The 24774-nt window shown below is 41.0% G+C and overlaps 1 protein-coding gene across 1 annotated transcript; it reads right to left on the bottom strand.

The window, feature by feature from the left end:
* Positions 1-246: 246 nt before the first annotated feature.
* IER3IP1 (immediate early response 3 interacting protein 1) lies at positions 247-9550 on the bottom strand. The gene is made up of 3 exons (XM_033934898.1): positions 9291-9550; positions 4651-4752; positions 247-2213 (listed from the first exon to the last, which is right to left on the bottom strand). The coding sequence occupies exons 1-3, from the start codon at positions 9379-9381 to the stop codon at positions 2158-2160; spliced, it is 249 nt and encodes an 82-aa protein (XP_033790789.1). The 5' UTR covers positions 9382-9550; the 3' UTR covers positions 247-2157.
* Positions 9551-24774: the final 15224 nt, after the last annotated feature.

The following is a 24774-nucleotide window of genomic DNA, read 5'->3' as shown; positions in this document are numbered from 1 at the left end:
AAAAATCGGTCAACAGTGGTCAACAACAACTGTTTAATGCATCTAGCCCTAAATCACCAAATTAGGGTCAGGAATGTCCTTGTGTATTTTTTCACCTTCCTACTTGTCTCAGCGTATACAGTACTCATAGTATGAAAAAAGCAAAATGGGTTGAACCTTATACTTGTGTACCAGTGCAAATAATGATATTCATTTCATTTAGTCACCATCTCAAAAAACCCCCAGAAATTGTATTTATACTCTATGCACAAAAGACTTTCCAATTTTATTTTATTTACAAATATTGAATACAAATTAGGACAATTCTGTAAAATACTTCAACAGATGGATTGCACACTTTTAAACTTTGGTTTAAACCATTTTCTAGAAACATTTATTTAGGGTGAGCCAATAACTAGGCATAAGAGCAAACCTGTAGAAAACTCTTTTTGAACAAGTATAATAATCAAGATAGAATGCATCTACAAGAGGATAAAGTTGAGAGGGGCTCAATTGCAACAGACCTACATTAGATACATAACAGGACTGAATTGTTTTCATTTCATAAAGCACCGACTCTCTAAAAAGAGTCTGAAACACTTCTCTGCATTTTGAAATAAATTATGATTGGGAAGTGTGTGCAGTTTTTTTTTTTTTAATTTCGGTACAGCTCAAGCCAGCTTCAGCATACAACAGACTCCAATGTGGTAGATGGCAATTTGACAGACATAAAACTAAGGGGTGGTAGGGGGCAAGTACTTAAAGCTCAGATTAACTGGTAAATATTCTCAGAGCCTAATTCAAACCTTAGACTCCATTCAGCATGTGTCATATTTAGGAAGAGTAAATCAGTCAGGCTTGGAGTGGTAATTCCTTGTCTGCAGTAAATATGTCCTGGAGTGCAAGGTCTTAATCAAGAGTTTGATGGAGGTTACCATTTCATTGCCGTTTGGGCTTTCAGTTTAATATTAGCTTCTTCCATTCAGTGCTTCCTTAAGACTCAATCCTCAAAGACATAACCAACTACATAGGGTATCTTACACAAGCTGAAAGTTGAAACTAGTAACCTTGATTGACCAAGATTTATGACTATATAAACCTCCCAATAGTCTCATTTATTCCTGGAATAGAAATAGGTTCCTTATCTCATTTAAATTTTGCATATGTATTGCAGTAGTCTTTTAGCTTAAACTTGATCTTACTTTTGTAAAGATGATATGCTCCTAGGCATTCCCTTTGTTACAGACCGATCAAAAGATTATGCAGTGCAGGGTTCTACAAGCCATATTAACCCTGCAGATTATAACATCTGTTACTGAACCAACAAAACTAATTATCAGAACAGGTGTGCACAATCACAGTCCTAAAAGGCCACAAACCCAGTTGAGTTTTCAAGATTTCCACAATGAATATGTACGAGATCTATTTGTGGCTATCAGGGACCTTGGTTGCGCATATGCTTTTGAGACCCAAGGCCCTTTCTTCTAAGCACATCTGGAGGAGGGTCCTAAGTGGCCTGAAAAGATGTATACAAGATTGCTCACATGCATCAATATTACCATATATTGCGCCAGCAAGATACGCTCAATCTGTAAATGATCAAATCTGAGCATCCCTTATTAAAAGGCACAAAAATTCCCCAGTCCCCCTTTTAACAACCATTATAACATACAAGTTTATACTATTAACATTCATTAATAAAATGCATTGAGGGGAGCCCTGTGCTTTTATCCGGCCCCAACCCTGATGTCTGAACATAACAAAACTGCATCAGGAGTTTATAAGGAAATATATGGGGGGAGGGCCTAGCCTGGTGGAAAGAATTGCGCATTACTGTGAAAAGAACACATGGTTTTTGTTCCCTAGGTCAGCTGGAGATGCTGTTGAGGTGTTCACAGCACCTGAGGAAAGGAAGTCTTTTCCAATGCTCAACAGTGATTGCTGGTGGCCATACAAACAGTCCACACTAGTCATCTTCTGCACAGAACTGTGGTTTGTGGTTCCTGGCCAATAACTGCCACTGTGGGACCAAAAATGAAAACAAAAAAAATTATAGGCTTGAAAATGATTGATGTGTGCGATGTGTCTGTCTTGCATCTTGGTAACATTTAGTGTGATGGCTCTTGCTGGTCTCTCTCTGGTTAAGGCTGCCAAGTAATTTCTCCTGAGCATCATCTTCTAGCCAAAGAGCAACAGCAACACAATTGTAACTGAATTCACTACTATTAATGGCACTGCAAAAAAGAAAACAATTACAGAATAGATATACAGCATAACCATGAGCGTTTAATAACAGATCATTTGCAGTTATTGCATTATTTTAAACACAAGTGTAGAGCAACAGTAGGTTTGTTTTCTGCACTGGTCTACAGTTTCCTCCTGCTTTTTTGTGTTTTCAGCTCAGTCAGAAGATTACAAGTGAACAACCCTTATGGCTGGTGAGAGGGTAAGGTGTGGAAATGACAGAGAAGCATATGGCAGAGGGATAATAAATAAAAATAAATAAGGGGGAGGGGAAGAGAATTAGTGAGAAAAAAAAGCAGATGCATGTACTGCGCTTACCTATATAATGGTGGATAGAAAAAAAGGAAGATAGGAAGGGGTGAGAAAGGGGGAAAAAAGAGGAAATGTTAGAAAACAGGAGAGTATGCAGTGCCAATTGTGTTTGAGGGTTTTGTAGGCAATACTTGAGGGAAGGAACTAAACATCCTGTCTTGTAAAAGTGTGTTCTTTCTGTGGCACTACTGATGACAGAGGAAGTTGGCAAGGGCGGAAAACATCCTGGCACTTAAATTAGCACCTTATGCTGGCCTGGGCCCAATAGTTGACACCATTGACTGGCACTGTTCCCAGCGGCGTGGCGAAGGAGGGTGGTGGCATCTGGCATTAATTGCCATGCACACTCCCGCATATTCTTCCCACCTCTTCAAAATGTTGCCGGCAGCAAGCAGTTCCTAGGTGCTGCTCATGCTGGCCTTGAATCTCCCTCCGACGTCACTACCTGGTCCCATCTGGATTTCAGAGCTCTTTTATCGCATGGTTTTCTTCCTATCTTTTCCATTGCACCCCTAGTTGTAGTGGATCCTCCTCCTCCACCACAATCGGCCGGACCACCTCTTTTTTCCATCAACACTTCTTTCCATGGCTTTCAGTATCACATCTATGCTGATGACTCGCAGATTTCTCTCTCTCTCTATACCTGAAATCTTGACATTCAGTCCCGGGTTTCAACCTGCTTGTCTGACATCGCTATCTGGATGCCTCACCGTCATCTAAAATTATACATGGCCAAGACTGTGCTCCTTATCGTTCCACCTAAACCCCTCTCTCCTCTTTCCCCGTTCTCTATTTCTGTGAACACCCTCATCCTTCCTGTCTCGTTGGCTTGCAACCTTGGGGTAATCTTTGACTCATCTCCTTTACATATCTGACAGACTGCCAAAACCTGTCGTTTCTTTCTCTATCATATTGCTAAAAATCAGATCCTTCCTTTATGAGCACACTGCCAAGACCCTCGCCCATACCCTCATCACCTAGACTACTGCAGCCTGCTTCTCACTGGCCTTCCACAAAACTATCTCTCTCCCCTTCAGTCTGTTCAGAACTCTGCTGCATGCCTCAAATTCAGTCAAGGTCGCTTTACCCAACCCCTCTCCTCAAGTCACTTCATTGGCTCCCTATCCATTTCTGCGTACAGTTCAAACTTCTCTTACTGACCTACAAGTGTATTCGTTCCTCAGTATCTCTCCTCTCTCTCTCCCCCCCTCCCCCCTCCCGAGCACTCCGCTTATCAGATATCTTTCTATTATTTGTACCCTCCTCCTCTATATCCAACTCTAGATTCTGTCCCTTCTACTTTGTTGCACCGTATGCCTGGAACTTGGTACGTCAAACTCCGTCTCTGGCAGTCTTCAAATCCAGACTCAAAGCCCACTTCTTTGAATCTGCTTTCAATTCCAAACTCCAACCCACCCTCTAAACACCAATATCTGTCTTATCATTCCCCCACCTGAGCACTATGTATAAATGCACTTTCTTGTCCAGATTGCCTTGATTAGATTGTAAGCTCTTTTGAGGAGGGACTGTCTCTTCTATGGTTTGATGTACTGTGTACTGTGCTGCGTATGTCTAGTAGTGCTATAGAAACAATTAGCAGTAGAAGAAGGAAAACTGAGACTGGCATCAGCAGCAGCTTAGAAATGCTGCTTGCTGCCAGTGAAGATTCTGAAGAGGTGGATGGGCAGAGAGGAAGAGGTATTGGTGCCCCCAATGAGACAGCGCCTGGGGCGGTCCTCCCCCCCACCATTATGCCATTGACTGTTCCCACCTCCAGAGTAGATATGAAATAGCAAAAAATAAGCACCCCCTCCAAAAAAAAAGTGACTACGTAATTTTTATTCTACCTTCTAAAATTTGTGTCTGAAGCTCAGCTTTTCTATATATTTCCCCCTCTCCTCTTGAACAGAGGCACGTTTCCTGTTTTGTGAGGAGAGAGGATATTAGTCTGCTACAGAGGAGTACCAGGAGTTCATGTGAGGATTGTCAAGTATTAGTAAGCTTTTAGTGAAATTGTTAGGCTTGTCCCAACAATGGCGCCTTGATAATAAAAGCTTTAAAATCTACTGTGCAGGACTGAAACCACCAACATCCCGTCAGCCTTTTAGGTCTTACCTCTCATAACAGTTCGAACAGAGCGAATAAGGTTCATTAGTTGTGATTTAACTCCCGGTTCTTCTCCAAAGCCTCCAATTCCTTGGTCTGCACCCCAACCAACTAAATAAAACAAAAACAACAATTTTAATTATACTTATTGTGAAAATCTGATTATTTGATCTTTCCTTTAACGGTGGCCCTTTTACTGTTCTCTGCTGTCTTCCCTCTAGCAAAAAGATCAGTCAACTTGCATTAATTTGTAAGCTACCCTGATCATCTAGTCAGGATGAAGGGTGGTGAGTAAGCATTTATAACAGGGCTGCATTTCTGAAGTAGGCTCTGAAAACCATAAGGCTGTCCATAGCCATTCTGCATGCTGTTTTAGATTGTTTAATTTGCAATTTGTTATTTTGTATTTCTTTTCAATCTTTAATTTTATTTAGAGTTGCATTTTGATTAAAACTTGCAATTGCGATTAATCACACAATTAAAAGTGGCAATCCCTAAGGGGCATGCAAGGCCCTTGAAGCCATGAGGGAGCAAAAGGTAAGTTTTTCCTTTATTATTTAATTATGGGGAAGCATAAGGGTAAGGCATGCATGTTTACTTCAGTAACATCAGGTCTTATGGACCGCCATGTGACCTCATACCTTTACCTCAAATAGATTAGAGTCAATATTGGGGGCTTTGCTTAACTCTCCTGATCACACTCCTCCTCTCCCTCCAGAGCTTCCTGGTGGATTAAGATCTGAAGTAAGTCCTAAAGTAGCTTCATTGGAAGCATCTGAACCTCAGTCTACTTTTTAGGGATTTCCTATTTGAAAATGCCTCAAGTATTTACCAATTTATTAAGTATTACTGAGGTTTCAGAAGAATCACCACAGAAAGTTTCTTTAAAGGATTTGTGGCAATTAAATTCAAGGATGGAGTGTATGTTGAAATCAGCTACTAATTAGACCCAAGTTTTTTCAAAAGAAGTTGTTGAAAAACTGGAATATGTGGCCTCCAATATTCAAAATCTTGATAAACAATGGTTTCACTTGAAAAGCAGGCATCTAACTAGCAACTCTTTTTTACGTCATCACTTCAAACTGGAAGCAATGGAAATGTTGCAAGATCCAGAAATCTGTGTTTGGTTAATTTTCCAATGACACATTTTATCACCTGAGATAGGAAGTATCTCAGAGAGCTATTAGGATTACAGACAGCTGATATACTACCGATCTCTACTCAGTATATTATTTCTCAAAAGCAAATGCTCCATACTGAACAGGGAGTGGACCAGCTTGTATCTAATGAATTTAACCTTACTGAGTTCCTTGAAGATTCACAAGATGTGATACAGACTAAAGGGTCCTTTTATCAAGCTGTGGTAGGGGTTTAACGCGCATTAAACTGCCTGCCGCGCTAGCCGCTAATGTCTGCATTGAGCAGGCGTAGTTTTTTTAGCCAGCCATGGGGGTTAGCACTTGATGAAATGTCCAACGCGCTAACCCCACTAGTGCAGCTTGATAAAAGGACCCCTAAATCCACTTTCTTGGTTACATGTGTGAATGAATCTGATAAAGCTCCTTATTATGAGGATGTATTTAAAAAACAAAAATGCAAAGTTTTGTAGAGATAAAGTTCTGATTTTTCCTGATATGGCTAGGCCCACACAGCTTAGAAGGAAAGCCTTTTTTAGCATTGAAACCTAGAGCAGGTTTTTTTAATTTCCATGTAAACGTTTGATACATTTTCAGAATAAGAATCATATTTTTTGGGACCCAATGCAGTTGGAATAGCTCCTTAAAGATTATGAGAAATAAGATTTGATTGCTTCAGATTTTGAAAAAGGAGATAAATAAAGATATTTTAGTGTCCAGGTAGTTAGGATGTTGTCCTATTATTTTTCCTTAAGTATTTCTTGGATTAATAAGCACTTTCCTCTAATTAATGTGTGCTTGATGGAATCTAATTTAGATGTTTCCTGTAAGGTTTATATCCTTTAGATGTATGATTTATTTCCATATCCTTTATTTTGTGATGATACAATGTAAAAAACTTTTCTAATAAATAAAAGATATAAGAAAGGTCTCTACACCATGTGTCATTTGAATGCCATAGCATGACTGATAGAAGATTGTAAGCAATATGATCACATCATACTATTTCTGCAAAAACTTCACTGTCTACCAGTATGATACAAGGCTAAACTTAAAACCCTGTCTGATATTCAAAGCCCTTACAGGAAATGGTCCAGAGGAACAGGATCTCCCTCTACACTCCAAGACTGAAGACCAAACAAGGAACATCCGTATCCACATCCTCTCCAAAGAGAATCAAGATGCGATACCCACCAAGTCTTCTCTTTCTCTAGACTAGTCTCTACACTCTAGAGCATACTCCCAGAAGGGCTTCTCTTAATCCAAGACTATCTCCATTTCAGAAAGCAGGTGAAAATTTAGCTCTTCATTAATAAAAGAAGCAAGTATCTACAGTGGATTCTCTGTTAACCGGAACTCAATTAACCAGAACTCTCAAGCAACCAGAAAAAAAAAAATCTAAGAAATACTGTAACACTTTAAATAAAAATTAAAATAAAATCAATTTCTGGTAAAAATTTAAGGGCTCCTTTTACTAAGGTGCGCTAACGTTTTTAGCGCATGCACTAGATTATCACGTGCTATAGCGCACATGAGCCAATTACCGCTTGTTTAAAAGGAGGCAGTAGCGGCTAGCGCTGTGCTAAAACCGCTAGCGCACCTTTGTAAAAGAAGCCCTAAGTGTAAACTTCGTTTCCAAATACACAGGGAAAATGTAGCAATTAAGAGTCAGAAAGTAGCTGAAATGCAATAGAGAGAACTGACTCGAGCTAATTAAACCTCCAAGAGAAGTACTCATAGAACTGTAACTCTGCTCAGAGGCTTGTAACTCTAAAGGGAGGGAGATAACCCTCTCTTGAAACAAGAGTTAGTATTTCAAATCATAGCATAGTGTTTTAGTAAAAATGAGTACAACTCTTGAGGGTGACAAGGCTTGAAAAATGTTCAATACTTAAATGGAGTATTTTGCAGAATTTTTAAAAGTCCAAAAATAATGATGATTGCATTCAGGAAGATTGTACTTAACTTAAATGCAGAACATGCAACTTCCAGGGTCCCGACGTGGCCCCGTTTCGGCGACTGCTTCAGGAGACCCCGCCAACCGAAAGTAGATAGTTTTTGCAAATATCACACTGAGTATAAGTGCTTCAACTGTAAGCGGTTCAAAAACTGAAAAGTTCCCTGCAAGAGGGTTACCTCCCTCCCTTTAGAGTTACAAGCCTCTGAGCAGAGTTACAGTTCTATGAGTACTTCTCTTGGAGGTTTAATTAGCTCGAGTCAGTTCGCTAAGTGTAAACTTGGCACACCACACCTGAGTATGCCCACGTTTTGCATACCACATGTGTAGTAGTTTGTCTGGAACAGTTTGTGGTATGGGGTACAGTATTAATAGTAACTCTCAAGCAACCAGAAACTATCAAAAATTTATCAGGCATCAATCCTCATGGGTGCCGGTTAACTGCGAGTCTACTATATTCACATACACACCAGCTGCACATACTGTAGAAGGAATTGTTTTTATCCAGACCTATTCTCATTGATATTTTCTTGTATCCTTTCTGACTTCATGTGCAATTTAGGTTAGTCACCTTTATTTCCTATCCAGCTTCCACTACTCATATCCTATTTGTCCAAGTGTTCCACTCCACTTATGCTCTATACAGAGGAGTAGCCCAATGGTTAATGCAATGGGGTTGACAATCTGGGAACTGGATTGAATTCCCACTGTAGCTCCTTGTGACCCTCCATTGCTTCAGGTTCAAGACACACATTGTGAATTTATTAGGTACATAAACCATACAGGTCTAATACTCTTTTATCTATCAAACGTTATCTAAAACCCATAATTTCACCCTATTCTTATCTCCTAAAGACCTCCACTTCCCTTTGGTAACTCTTTATCCAATATTTATTACCTTAAAAAATTCAATGTCATCGCTTATTCTATTCCTTTTAATTTGAATGTAATTCTTGTTTTTAGTTTGAATGTAATCCGCCTTGAACCGCAAGGTAATGGCGGAATAGAAATCACTAATGTAATGTAATGTAATGTAATAATTTGCTGTCATCTACACGCAAGTGCAAATAATGAGCACCAACTAACCTCAATAATCAGCTGTTGATTAAAAGCTCGTTCGCCAATTACTTTGGGCACATATCTCAGCAGTGTGCCCATATATAAAATCCTTGAGTATGTTATCACAATTATCAACCACATCAGAGGTACCTATAACCTCTCCTTTTCCGTTACTCTTCATAACATTCAGGGTAAGAGACTGAGGTGCTCACAGGATTACCATAAATTAAGATAGGATTAGAATAAGGACAGTAATAGATGAGGAAAAAAGCCGGGCTGGGCTATCAATGGGCTTTAAAAAAAATCCCTGATTTCTGTTCGGCATTTTTTTATTGACGTTGCTGTAATAAATTTTATGATAAAGTATAACAAAAGATTCAGCAAATCAGGACGACCACAACATAATAGTTTCTTTTTGGTCTTGATCGTATGATTTGAAACAGAATCCTACAGGCGATGCCACAACGGGCAGCCTTTTAAATTGCAATATTACTCACTCTTGCTAAGGAACCTCTCCTCGTGTAGCACAGCGATAGCATTCACACAAAGCAAAGCCGCCTGGATCAAAGAGTACAACGTAAACGCCATGTCGGCACTCTCTCAGCCTCTCGCTCGGCCCCCTCCTCCTACAAGGACGGCAAAGCACGGGGAACAAACTTCCTCCCTCAGCCTCTAGCCCTCCAGAGTTCCCTTCTGGGACTGTCGCAGTTTCCGCTTAACACAGGAAGGAATGGGGTGACTCGTGGCAAAGAGCGAACGTGATGACCTCAGCCCGCGTTTCAATGACGCTTAGGTGAGGGGGCGGGGAGAAGCTGTAGTTCTTTAGCGCTGCCTCGTCGTCATAGTAACCATAGTAAATAACAGCCGATGAAGAGCCCAGCTTATCCAAAGTAAGACTCTGGTGAGACCTCATTTAGAATATTGCACCTTCAAAAAGATCTAGACCAGAGGTCTCAAACTCGCAGCCCGCCAGGTCCTATTTTGAGGCCCTCAGTATGTTTATCATAATCACAAAAGTAAAATAAAACAGTCTCTTGATCATATGTCTCTTTAGCTATAAATGACCATATTATTATTATTAAGACTTAGCCAAAAGGAAAGATTTATACACTATTAAGAGTTTTACCTCATGCAAAATTGTCATTTCTTTAATAAGACATTAACTATTTTTTTTTTCTGAGGCCCTCCTAGTACCTACAAATCCAAAATGTGGCCCTGCAAAGAATTTGAGACCACTGATCTAGACTGACTCCATCCTGTTTATAATAAAACTTCTAAAATGGTCAGTAGTCTTCATCATAAGGTGTATGGGGACATACTTAAAGATCTCAATATTAGAAAAAATTTCCTTATCAAGCTATTCACATGTATGTCAAAGTATAGTGTGGGGTCTAAAGTGATACCTACAATTTTCAAAGACTTCTCCATAGGAAATGTGATTCTACCAATCTGTAAGGATTGACAAGAAATTTTAATCTTGGTGGAGTTAACTTTAAAAAAAATTTTTTTGGGGGGGGTTCTATATTTATTTTCAATATCCAAATTTGCAGGAAATTCATCAGGTAATGTGACCAGCTACCCAATTTCATGTGCATAAATGAACTAGTATCAACTATAAGACTAGGACTAAATTGTAAACAACAAACCCAACTAAGTCCAAAGTCCAATGTTAAATTTAATAAAGGAGAAGAAAAGACTTTAAGTGTTAACTGCTGACAGGTTAATGACTCCTGTCACTCACTAATAGAGTCTTCATTAGTAAAACCTCCTCTTATTATCTCAAATATCAATTTGATATTTCAATCCCCTAAATGCTCAGTTTTGGGTTTTTTTTAAATAAATTATCTATTTGTTCACTGATGGCAGTTACTTAACTCAGTTGTTGAATATTCAGTGCCAAGGGCTCTATGGAGCTTCCCCTTTTCTCATGAGCAAGCACAGTAAATAGTTCATCAGCCGACTTTTAGGGCTCCTTTTACTAAGCTGCGTTAGGGCATTAACGCGCGGAAAAGCACGTGCTACAATGCCCCACATACTAGACATTAACGCCAGCATTGAGCTGGCATAAGTTCTAGCCGTGTAGCGCGGGGTTAGCGCGCGCTAATCTGCTGTGTGCATTAAAAACGCTAGCACACCTTAGTAAAAGGAGCCCGTAGTGTTTCAGTATCTTAACGCTAATGAAGCCACCGTTCATTAGAGATATAATAGGTAACTTGGGGAAGTCAATAAAAGGATTCAAACACGTATCTACATTCTCCAACACTTCCAACTAAAGTTCGAAAGTGTTGAATATATACAGACATCACTGAATAAACACAGCATATTAAAGAAATGGACTGGAACACAAAGGGTTGTGGAGTCAAGGAAAAGTTAATGGAGCTGAAGGTGATAGAACAAAAATAAATAAGAATAGTTCTTGTCTTGGAATAGTACCAGATTTTCAAATAAGTGATGGGAGTTTTACGATATCCTTTGTTTTTACTCCAACTTCTCATTACCTGTGGGAAAACTGTTGATTGTGTGTGTTTGCTTATAAAAATAATACACACCTATCAAATGCTAAGAGGAGTGGAGGAAAAGCATCCAGAAAAATCCTATTCTCCACTTAGAAATCAAAATATCACCGAGCTTAAAGCGAACGAAAGAAAAAGCCTCCATTCACAATGAGTCTATTTATAATGCGATTCTACTTAAACAACCATCACAGGCATAAAAATCTGTCATCCCTTTGTGCTGCAGGGCAAGATAATGTTAATTTCTATGCATCGTTTAACAGGGGTTTAAAATAATGGTGTTTCGTGGTATAGTACCACTTTTTCAGGGCCATTTAAATCTGCCACATCAAACATAGGAAGGTATTCTTCCTTTGCTTGTTCAATGTGGCAGGTTTAAATGGCCCTGAAGCAGTGGTACTATACCACGAAACAATCGTTGGCCCCATTATTTTAAACCCCTGTTAAACGATACATAGCAATTAGCATTATCTTTCCCCACAGCACAGAGGGACGAAAGTTTTTTATGCCTGTGATAGTTGTTTAAGTAGAGTCGCATTATAAATAGACTCACTGTGAACTGAGGCTTTTTCTTTCATCCGTTTTAAGCGTAGAGGCATTTTGATTTCTAAGTGGAGAGTAGGATTTTTTTTGGCTATTTTTGTTTGTAAAAGTAATACAATGGCAATGTAAAGTTACTGTTGTGAAATCTGCCATAGTAATGTGGTTTCTTTATACCATCTTCCCTCGCCCTATATGCCATTATTGTAGGGAACTGACAGTGACCTGCCAGCATTGGTGGGGTTTTATAGTATTAATCATTAAACGTATCCAAAGTCATAAAACCAAGTAATAAAGAAATGCTAGAGATGACTCCAAACGGTCGAGTCCAAGAAATAAAAGTGCGAAGGTGCAATCTTGTCTGAGTTCATCTCTTTAGTTTATAGTCTCATAATGATAATGATAACAATTAGATAAAAGATTATGGTTTTGCTGAGTGAGACCATAAGTTTGATGGCAAAAACCATCCTGATATTTGTAATATTGAGAGACAGCAATCAGATGCAAAATTCTATAAAATTTGTGTGAGGGGATCCACTGGCAATTATCATTTGGAGTGTGTAAGCAAATGGGAATCTAATCTAATCTAATCCTTAGGTTTGTATACCGCATCATCTCCACGTTCGTAGAGCTCGACGCGGTTTACAGTAGGAGAAATAGGAAGGAACTACAACAGAGAGTTAGAGGTAGAAGTGTGAAGAAAATTTAGAGGACTTGGGATGTCAAGATATAAGAGTTTCTTTGATTCCTAAATTGGAGGGAGACTTACATTTTTTGAGAAAAGCCAGGTTTTCAGATGTTTGCGGAAAACTTGGAGAGAGCTCAAGTTCCGAAGAGGGGAGGTAAGGTTGTTCCAGAGCTCAGTGATTTTGAAGTGGAGGGAGGTCCCTAGCTTTTCTGTGTGGGAAATGCCTTTTAGCGAGGGGAAGGATAGTTTTAATTTGTGGGAGGATCTGGTGGTATTAGGGTTTGAGGAATTCCAAGAAAGAGGGATAAAGGGAGGGAGGATACCATATAGGATTTTGAAAGTTAAACAGGCGCATTTATAGTGGACCCTGGCGATTATCGGAAGCCAGTGGAGCTTGGCCAGGATGACGTATAACACAAGGATGTAAGCTGAGGGGCTCCCTCTCTAGAGAGACTAGATTAGTATATTCTTTTGATGAATGAGTGGGGGCACAAGTTAGTTGGAAGCTGAAAACTCTTGTAATGCCTGCATCTGTAAGCATGGTGAAAGCTTGTGGGCAACACATCCCTTCAATCACATAAAAATACCAATGGGATGTGCCACCTCTGAGATTTTGATGCACATAGATTGCAAGAGCCAGGAGAATGGAGCAGTAAGATGTGAAGAGGCAGCTTTTCACCTATTAGCTAGTGCTTTCAGATAGAAAAGGAAGACAGATATGTGTGGTATAGGGGTAGAAGAAAGGCAGACCTATATGCGTAGTACTGTCCCCCATTTTAAACTTGGGCTTCCTCACCCCCCAAATCAATTTTGGCTACATTGCTTTTGTCCTCTTGCTATAATTGTAGACTGAAAGCATGGTGCAGTGCCCCACAAACTCTTTGATACCGCGGCACATTAAACTCAATGCGGTGGCTGGAGGGCATCCGGAAGTGCGTGGATGTCGATGCAGTGACATCACGTGCATGTGTGATGTCGTCACGTCAACATCCGTCCATGCATGGAGGCCCTCCAGCTGTGTGAGTTTGAGCTATTTCTATGCTGTGAGAGGCACAGCCTGTAAGCAGTCAGCCAGCGCCGGCGCCTCTTCTCCTCACTGGCATCTCGCGGTACACTTGTGTGCTGTGGCACACAGTTTGCGATACACTGGCATAGAATGATAGGATGCAGTGAAATCTGTTCTCAAGTATCTCTGACTGGTGGCGGGCTTGGACATTCCTGTGAACTATGGGGTGTGAGCCAAAAATGGTGAGGCCTATGCCCATCCAGGGAGAGAAATGTTTTGCAATAGAGGGAGATTGCCAGGTTTAGTAAAATGTCCAGGAGAGTAGAGCCATGGAGTAAAGAGCTGCACGGGAACGGGGATGACGGGAATCCCGCGGGGACACCCCCTAGGGTCGCAGGGATCCCGTGGGGACGCCCCTAGGGTCGCGGGGATCCCGTGGGGACGCGGGGTTCCTGCGGGGTTGGATCACAGTGCACGACTCGAGCCGCGAGGGTAGTCTCCTCCTCCTCCTTACCTGCCCTGTCGCAGCACACAGCCGAACGGAAGTCTTCCCGATGTCAGCGCTGACGTCGGAGGGAGGGCTTAAGCAAAGCCCTCCCTTCCTCCGACGTCAGCGCCGATATCAGGAAGACTTCCGGTCGGCTGTGTGCGGCAGGGCAGGTAGGGAGAAGGCAATGGCGTACGAAAGGGAGGGGCGGAATGTGCACAGCCGGTCAGGTCCCCCGATCGACCGACAACAGGCCTGGCTGACAAACCTCCCTGCCCTATAGCCGCAAATCTAAATTACCTCTTACAGCAGCTTCACTACTCCAGCTGCTGTAAGAAGGTAATTTAGATTCGCGGCTGCAGAACATGGAGATTTGTCCGACCGGGCCTATTCTGTTGTCGGTCGGGTGGGAAAGCGCTACAAAGGTAAGGGGCAGGGAGGGAGAAAGGAAGGAAAGGTGGAGTGGAGAAGAAAAGACGCTTAGGGGAAATGGGTAAAACTGAGGGGGGAGAAGGCCGCTGAAAGCACATGGGGAAGACAGAGGGGGGAGAAGGACGCTGAAAGCACATGGGGAAGACAGGGGGGAGGACACTGAAAGGACATGGGGAAGACAGGGGGGGAGAAGGACGCTGAAAGGACATGGGGAAAACAGGGAGGGAGAAGGCCGCTGAAAGGACATGGGGAAGACAGAGGAGGGAGAAGGACGCTGAAAGCACATGGGGAAGACAAAGGGGTGGAGAAGGACGCTGAAAGGACATGGGGAAGACGGTGGGGGGGGGGAGAAGGACGCTGAAAGGACATGGGGAAGGCAGAGGGCGGAGAAGGATGCTGCCTGACAGGACATGGGGAAGATGGGGGGAGAAGGACGCTGAAAGGAAATGGGGAAGAGAGAGTGGGGAGAAGACGCTGGCAGGGAAGAAGACAGAGATGCCAGATTATGGAAGGAGTGAAGGGAAGAAGATGGGTGCCAGACCAATTTGGGAGGGGGGAGAAAGGGAGAGGCACAGTAACAGAGCAAATGGAAGACACAGAGAGAAGAGAGACAGTGGATGGAAGGAATTGAATGAGAACATGAAGAAAGCAGAAACCAGGCAACAAAGGTAGGAAAAAAATTCTATTTCCTTTTTATTTTTTTGCTTCAGCATAAAGTAGTATATTAGTTGTGTTGATAAAAATTTATAAACATTAGAGGGTCTGGTAGAAACCTGTTTACAAAGTATGTATTCTTCCCAATTAATATTTCCAAATTAATAAAGTCTTTTTGCTTATTTTTAAATGGGTTTCTACCAGAGCCTTTAATTCAGTAGCATAATTAAATGAAATAACTATTTCTGAAGTTTATAGGGACGGGTGGGGCGTAGGGGATTCCTCGCGGGGACGTAGGGGATTCCTCGCGGGGACGGGCGGGGATGGAGGGGATTCCTCGTGGGGACGGGTGGGAGTCCTCACGGGGACGGGTGGGATTTCTGCCCCGCGCAACTCTCTACCATGGAGCACTCGAGGAAGAGTTTTCAATTCACATATTGGTCCTGTCATGGAGCTGATAGCACAGAATGGAAATAAGCAAGGAGGACATAGAAAGATCAGCATGATTAAAGAGGTACCGTTCCAGCATTCTTTGGAAAGTGTGGGAAACTACTACTACTACTATTAATTATTTCTATAGCGCTACCAGATGCACACAGCGCTGCACAGAGTCACAAAGGGTAAGGAAACAGTCCCTGCTTGAAAGAGCTTACAATCTAAACAGGCAAGACAGACAAACAAACAGGATGTCATGGATACAATTAATGGGAACAGTTAATCAGCTGGCTGGGTTGGAGGGCAGATGAGTAGGGTTAAGGATTGAAAGCTATATCAAAAGATGGGTTTTCAGTCTGCTTTTAAACAAGGGAAGGGGCTTGATGGACAAACTCAGGTAATTTATTCCAAGCATAGGGGGCAGCTAGATGAAAGGAACGAAGTCTGGAATTAGCAGTGGAGGAGAAGGGTAACGCTAAGAGTGACTTATCTGAGGAACGGAGCTCTCTGGGAGGTATATAAGGAGAGAGAAGTGAGGAGAGATATTGAGGGGTAGCAGAATGAACACACTTGTAGGTCAGTAATAAGATCTTGAACTGTATGCAATGGCAGATAGGGAGCCAGTGAAATTACTTAAAGAGAGGGGTGACATGAGTTTAGCAAGGTTGGTAGGATTGCAAGGGGGAGAGGCGACACTGAGGGATACCAGTTAAGAGTAGATTGCAGTAATCTAAGCCTGCTCAAAGAGCTTACAATCTAAACAGACAAGACAGACAAACAGGATGTCATGGATACAGTTAAGGGGAACAATTAATCTGCTGGCTGGGTTGAAGGGCAGAGGGGAGTACAAGACAATCAAGCCATTGTGACATCACAGATGAGATTGGCTCTTATTGGTGGAATGAGGCATTATGATATCACAATCTCAGCTCTGCTTCCATAGTCTGTTATTGAGAAAGACATGGGGAAAGCCACTGTTTGCCCTGAATAGGTAGCATGAAATATTGCTACTCCTTGGGTTTTGGCCAGGTATTAGTGACCTGGATTGGCCGCCGTGAGAACGGGCTACTAGGCTTGATGGACCATTGGTCTGACCCAATAAGGCTATTCTTATGTTCTTATGTTCCCAAAGACTGAAACTCTTCACACTACTACTACTACTACTATGAATTGTTTCTATAGTGCTACTAAATGTACACAGCATTGTACAGTCACAAAGAATAGAATTGGGCAGACTGGATGGACCATTCGGGTCTTTATCTGCCGTCATCTACTATGTTACTATGTTACTATGTTAATAGGCTTAAAATAAGTTCTATATCCGGCACTTCTAGTGGGCATCGTCTTATTTGATAGAATCGTTCTGTCATTCCTCCCAACTCTGCCCTCGTGGTTCGAAAGCTCTTAATTTTTCCGCTGGTTAAGGGCTGCAGATTTAAATATCATGAGCGAACTCTCTCTTTCCAGGCAGCATTCTAGGGCAAAGATTTTAAATGGTTGTTACCTATGTCTACTTTTTACTTACAGTTTAGGAGACAACTGAAAACCTTTTTATTTTTTAAGTTTCGTAGCCCTTAACTATTTGATTCTCATCATGATTATGTATTTGTAGTCAGTCTTTTGTAAACTGCACAGAACTCATTGACATTTGCGGTCTAGAAATTGATTTTTATGTTATGTTATAGAATAACTTTCTATATGTTTGTTAAAGTAGTTAAGGAGATGATAAGTATTAGCCTATTCTGCAATATGCTATAATTTAGGGATCTGACTGTCCTAGAATATAGTAGTAGTTTATCCACACTGAAGAAAATTTACATCAGTGAGAGACAGTGTAGCAAAATCCACAAGAAAGAAAAGATACCTAACTCTCGCCTTCAAAAGATATAGAAACAAGTTAGGAGGAGAGGAAATGTAGGGGAAAAGATTAAACAAACCTGGTCCATCTATAGACAGCTTCTTAGATAATAGATTTGATAATCTACCCTTTCTTGGATTACTACTGAACTGCTTTTATCAGTATGCTTAATTATCTCACTGCAATTATAGTAATATAACAGTAAATGACAGCAGATAAAGACCAAAATGGCCTATCTAGCCTGTCCGTTCAATATACATTTCTTAACCTACCCTCTTGTCCTCATCTTCTGCCCAACCTCTCAGCCCTCTTCTCAGTTACCATGGGAAATTAGGTTGTACTCTCTTAGAAAATATTTTGGAAACTGTTAAAGACCTATTTATTTCAGAAGTTTTTAGTCAATGATGGTTAACAATGAAAAGTAGATAGTAAGGTATAGATTAGCGGTTCCCAACCCTGTCCTGGAGATCCCCTAGGCCAGTCGGGTTTTCAGGATAGTTGTAATGAATATGCATGAGAGAGATCTGCATATAATGGAGGTGCCAGGCATGCAAATCTGCTCCATGCATATTCATTAGGGCTATCCTGAAAACCTGACTGGCCTGGGGGTCCTCCAGGACAGGGTTGGGAACCACTGGTATAGATTGTAAATTCACAGGGTGATGTCCTGTCTCCTTGCTATGTGAGCTGCACTGAACTTGTAAGGTTTGCGAGGGTAGAAATAACCAATGTAATGTAATATTATATTAGTCCCAGTAATGTCTAAATCTATCATAGTGCTGCTTTCCTTGTGCTTATTTTGGAGCCCTGATGCAATTATATGTATGCTGTTTTAAAATTGCTCCACTGTGCAAGTTAACCCCAGATTAATTTTTATTCTTTCCAACCCAATGAAAGTTGGCAGGAATTCTGTATGAGGGGTTGAGAATGTCTGTCTAGGGACTCAATACCTCTCTGAGAATTTATGGAATGGAAAGAAACTTGGTATTGAGGAAAATCATTGAGTTTTTATTGAGTTTGAAAAAGGGGCCAAATTAGACTAGGGGATTTCATAAAAATAACCCTGCCCCACAAAATGGCCCACTGCATTTATATGGAACAAGAAGCACAAGCTTCTTTTGCTTAGAAACCAAGGGACCCTTTTTCTAAACTGTGGTAAAATTTGCAGTTAGCTTGGTTCAACGTGGGGTTTTACCGTGATAGCTGCAGATTTCATGGGGCATTTGTTGGGGGTGCTCCCACTATTTTTTTTATTGCAGAGGTCTAACCCCTGTTAACCATAGAAAAGGGGGAGGGGGTGCCTTAGCCTGGATAAATTACTGGAGGGAACTCTAGGACCCAGTTTGTGGTTTAAGGCAAAGATTTGACACTGTTACCAGCTGGAGGCCACTGGAGGGAGTTCTGAGCTACTGTGTGCATTTTAGGGACAAAGTCTAGCATTGGCAGCTAGAAGGCCCCATGTTCTTAAGAAGGAAGCCCAGCTGAGGAAAGTTCTGGCTCTTACCAGAAGTGAGCTGGAGGGAAGATCCTAGAAGAGTGGAAAGAAATGGAGCTTCTGGATAGGTGCTGTGATTGCAGAAGGGGAGGGGTTTGAGGTCCAAAATCCTTATGAAAGAGTTTTTCTTCCCCATACAGCAGGCAGAAGGGGAGGGGGAAGACTGTTGCCTGCAAACACAGAACCCAGGATGGAAGGATAGGGCTGAGAATCCAGGGGCATGCTCTCCTAAGAGAATGAAGAAGGTACTTGCCTGGAGATTACTATGTAGAGAATATGCACTCTTGTTTTTGCACTGAAGACTTTGATATTTTGGAACTAATAGCTGGGGTGGAGGACAGGATCGAAAAGTCATGTTTAGTTGGATCCTGTCCAAGGTGCACTCTTGTTTTTGCACTGAAGACTTTGATGTTTTGGAACTAACAGCTGGGGTGGAGGACAGGATCGAAAAGTCATGTTTAGTTGGATCCTGTCCAAGGTGTGATGACTGTTCCATTCAGTGTGGGTGCTCATTAGAAGGAACACAGTTGTAACCTATTTGTTGTCATGACTAGTCTGTTTTCAAACGATTGTGAATGTCTACTTGTAACCCTTTCTGAGCTCCTGGGAGAACGGGATAGAAATCTAAATGAATAAAGTTTTTTAGCTTCCTAAAGAAGAGGTGTTAAGAAGGAAGTTGCTCCCCCACAGAACTGGTTAGAGAGGCTGAAGGGACAGCGAGATTGCAAAATGTGTGACTGCCTGAAGACTAACGTGAATGTGCCCAGAAATCTAAGCAGGCTTATTGGTGGGGGACCTTAAGTAAGACAAGCAGTTGGAATGTGGCTGAAGGACTAGGCCTGGAGAATGAAGGTCTGTGGGAACTCGCCTTGAGCATAAAGGATATTGGGGATAGGACTACTGCTGGATTGAACTAACTGTATGTGTCTCTGAGCTCTTTCTTTAGAGACCAACTCCCTCTTCTGTTAAACTGCGCTAGCAGTTTTTAGTGCAGAGAGCCGTGCTGAATGGCCCGCACTGCTCCTGACACTTGTAGGAACTCTATGAGCATTGGGAACAGCGCGGGCCATTCAGCGTGGCTCTCCGCGCTAGAAACTGCTTGCGCAGTTTAATAGAAGAGGCCCCAAGTCTTACCTTTGGCATAGAAGGGCTATCTACCTGCTAGGCTGCCCTGTCCATCCTCAAAGAAAGTGGGCTCTATAATACTATGGAGTACTGAGAGTCAGAGATCTTACCACAGTTAATGTGCTGTACCTGCTCCCTGATAACATGAAAACACACAGTGATAACTGTTTAGGCGGCAGTAATTGGTTGTAATTTAACTCTGTGTTAGACAGTTAGTACATTGTAAATATAGTCAGTTACTGCTAAATGCCTTCCATACCCACTTCTCTGCTCATGTCATGCCCCTGCCACAAAAAGCACTTACCCCCAAATTCTGTATTTGGGGCCTAAAAAGTCAGTGCTGTTCAGAATGGTGCTTAGTACAATTCTATAAAAGGAACCCGCTATATGAGGGTGGTTTGAAAAGTTTGGTAAAAAAGCAAGTTAAACAACATACTCCCTCTTTTACTAAGGTGCGCTATGCGTGCATATTATCCTATGGATGCGTTGGCGTTTAACCTGCGCATGATTTAGCGCACGATAAATGCCCGCTAAAATGCTCAGCACACTTTAATAAAAGAGGACCATAGTCTTCATCGAGGGTTATACACTTAGTCCAGCGCGTTTCCAGTGTTTTTGTATCGGAGGAAAAATAGCTTATGAAAAAACGGGAAACTTGTTTAATCTTGCTTTTTTTACCAAACTTTTCAAACCACCCTCATGTATAGAATCTCGCATAGCGTCCATATGCAGCATAACATTTAGGAATTCCCATTTAGGTCACGGAAAACCTTGTGGCTAAGTTGTGCTTGGATTGAGTGTATTCTATAACTGCATCTAACTTTTAGTAATGCCACAATCCACCTATGCTTCTTCCCTGGCCTTGCCCCCTTTTGAGATTCATGATTTGATTTGATTTAATACTCCAATGAGATCTCTGCGTTCTGAGAGTTTGGCCTTACTGAAGACGTCCGTGAATCCAAGACTTGTTGAGACGGGTAAAAGGACTTTCTGATGTGCAGGAGTTAAGTTGTGGAACTCCCTAGTGGGTCAGATACGAAACTGCTGTGAAAAGGGTAGGTTTAGAAAATTATTAAAGACGCGTCTATTTGTAGATGCCTTTTTTTAGTTATCTCAGCTAAAATTGATGAATTATTCAAGAGCCCTGCTATCCACTCTGGTATCTTCTTGAGGATTGTGTGTATTTTTATTTTTATTAGATGACTATTTTACTATGTATTTGTTTTTATTTTGTCGTTATTTTAACACTGTGTATGTAAACCATTTAGTTTTAGACGGTATATAAATTTTTAAAATAAATAAATAAATATACCTCTAAAACCTGAAGTGCTACAGCAGTTTACAATTCTTTTTTTTTTTTTAATTCTTTATTTAGATTTTTAAAATAAACAACAATCATGCTTAACAGGCAACATTCGATATTAATACATCCGATATATTCTATTAGTAATCTTAATAAATCAAAAAGGTAATACAGAGAAAGTCCATTTTCCTATTGGATCATAATATAAAAAAGAAAGAAGAACCCATACTTTTTTTTTTAAACATAGTCCTCAATATAGGAGGAGACAAAGAAACAAATTCTTCCAGGAAAGATCACATATCTGAAATTTAAAAGGAAATTAAGTGAAAACCAATGGCTATAATAATAGACTTGAGTTATACCGAAAATCACTATGGTGCAAAAGAAACTCCTTTTCCTTCTAAAAAGAAACGTAATTGATGCGAGTCATAAAAAATATATCTATTGTTTTGAAATACAACAAAGCATTTACAAGGAAATCTTAACTGAAAAGAGGCTCCTAATGATACAACTTTTTCCCTATATGTAAGAAATTCTTTCCTTCTGGTCTGAGTCCATTTTGAAACATCCGAGTATATATATATATTCTTTCTCCCAAAAAAGCAGTTTACAATTCTTAAAACAGCTCATTATTATAAACTTAAAAACATCTCATTGTGCAACAACAATTATTTTTATACTAATTATGCCATCATAGCCGTAAGACCCACCCCAAATATAATAATCATCTAATTGCAACCCCCATGATCAAATCCACTCATTAACTAGATAGAAGACCTCAATAAATAGCTGTTACCCTTACATTTGGACTCTCCTTACTATCCATATTACGGTGTCCACGCCACAATACAAAAGTTTTCAGTAAAAAACATGTTTTTAAGTAACTTTCCATCGATTGCAATTCAGTTGGCAGCATATTCCACAAGTTAGGTCCAGCATAATTACAGAATGCTCTTCCATGTTCCAGTCAATCTCACTTTATCCAAGAATGATAATTGAAGGAAATTCTTCTGAGGTGAATGCAGGATACGTGTTGGAACATATTTACTCAATGTATCTGACAAATACCCTGGGACATTCCTCTTCAAAGCTTTAAGCACCCAACATGCACCATTTTATAGAATGCGCCTACAAAGTTGTGTGCTTAAGAACATAAGAAATGCCTTCACCGAATCAGACCTTAGGTCCATCTAGTCCGGCGACCCTCACACGTGGAGGCCAAGCTAGGTGCTCCCTGATGAAGACCCTGTTTTACCCGTATCCCTCAACGTGATTTGCAAGAAGGTGTGCATCCAACTTGCCCTTGAATCCCAGAATGGTGGTTTCCGTCACAACCTCCTCCGGGAGAGCCACTCGTTGTGTGAAACAGAACTTCCTGACATTTGTCCTGGGCCTGTTGCCCCTTAATTTCAGTCCATGACCTCTTGTCAGAGTCACATTTGACAACGTGAATAACGGTGTTTCTTGCTCTATTTTGTCGAATCCTTTTATTATTTTAAAAGTCTCTATCATATCCCCTCGCAGTCTTCTCTTCCCCAGGGTGAACAAGCCCAGTTTCCCGAGGCGTTCTTTGTAGCTCAAATTCTCCATGCCTTTTACTAGCTTTGTGGCTCACCTCTGCACCCTCTCCAGCAGGGTTATATCCTTCTTTAGGTAGGGAGACCAGTGTTGGATACAGTATTCCAAGTGTGGTCTAACCATTGCTCTGTAAAGCGGCATTATGATGCCCGCTGATCTACTTGTAATTCCCTTCTTTATCATGCCCAACATCCTGTTTGCTTTCTTTGCCGCCGCTGCGCATTGAACCGACGGCTTCAGGCTCCTGTCTATCAGTGCTCCTAATGATTATCAATTATCTTCAGTTATTAGGTATTGCCAATTATCGGCACCAATTGGCTTGTTACTTGTACATGCAAATCAGCTATGCGCACTGATTTGTGCATGCAAATTATTAGGATGCTGTATTCAGAATTTAGACATTATTGCGTGGGTTTTCCATGTGGTAACTGGTAAATTGCTCTGAGCTAGCAATAAACTTCAGTTAAAGGGCAGGATCAGAAGAAGGCAGTTTAAAAGGTGGAATTTCTTACTCTTCTAAATATTCAGACTGCCCCACCTTGCCAAAATTACCACCCCATGACTACCCCATTATCCATCGGACTATCCCACACCCAAGAACTACTCTACTTACAGCTCACACAACACTCCACAATCTGCCCCAGCCCTAAAAGCAACCCCTTGTAGTGCCCCACTCCCAACACTAGGCCCTCACAATTACCCCCTTTATACCCCAAATTGTCTCAACACTTGATGCCACATAAGTGTCCCCATCCCTACTACCTTCTACACAGGTACAGCATATGCACAGCTCATACACAAACCAGAAGATTAAATTAAAATGGAAAGAGAAGTTCATATGAGGGTTACAGAAGATGTAAAAGCCTGTACCTACTTTCCAGAGGGCTCGTAGTCATATATGTTGCCTTTATAAAACAGGTGACTTGCATGTGCCCCTCCCCCTTATGAGACTCATTGCCAAGAAGCATGAAATCACCTAGTAATATATGCTTTTAAGTGCTATATTTGCAGAATGGGTGGGGCTCTAATTGGCTACAGTGCCAATTCTTTTGATTAGTAAAGGCCATTGCTTGGGACTTTCTCAGAATAGTGACTAGCCTACAAACAAGAATGAGTGTGCTCCTTCATTTGGAGTGCAGTATAAAGGCAGTGGTACAATAAAAAGAAATAACTCACAGGTTCAAACATGGGCTATTTAATATTTTACTAATTCAATACAGTTTTAATCCAGTTTTGATTTTGGGCCAGGTTTGGTGACCTTTGCACATTTTGATCCAGACTCAGAATGAAACGAGTGGGTGGTAGGTAGTCTAATTTGGAAAACAGAAAGTTTAAGTATATTGAAAAAGGAATGTGAGAATATTTTAATTATATAACTAGTCAATTATTTGACTTAGCTTGGTACTTTCAACCTATTTTTATTAATTATTATCCAACCATTATAAAAACATAAATGCAAAGACATATAAAGAACTTCAATTCTCTTCAACTCCCCACCCGATATACCCCACTAAATTTTCCTTCTTCCTTCTAATAATACATGACACTAACCGCTGGTGGCCTTGTTTCTTATAGCCAATGGTGGCAAAGAACAAATACAGCAAGAGAACTACAAAAGCATCCTTAACCCTCCTCTTCCTTCCCATTACCCCCTCTCAATCTAGCTTCAGGTTTAACATTAGATCTTTTGATTCCTACTCCCAAGATAATCATAGAATCGCTCCAAAGAAGATATCTTTCTCTGCACTTCACAGCAACGCGACAGCAAGTTGGACAAGTAGTCATCAGAATTGATTTGATTTGAAGTGTTTCCCCTGACGAAGCTATTGTGAAACAGGGACCCTGTTGGGAATCCTATCTCATGAAG

Source organism: Geotrypetes seraphini, chromosome 1, assembly GCF_902459505.1.
Source record: "Geotrypetes seraphini chromosome 1, aGeoSer1.1, whole genome shotgun sequence".
NCBI classification, from domain to species: Eukaryota; Metazoa; Chordata; class Amphibia; order Gymnophiona; family Dermophiidae; genus Geotrypetes; species Geotrypetes seraphini.
The sequence above is the reverse complement of the archived record's forward strand: the minus strand, read 5'-3'. Positions and strand labels throughout refer to the sequence as shown.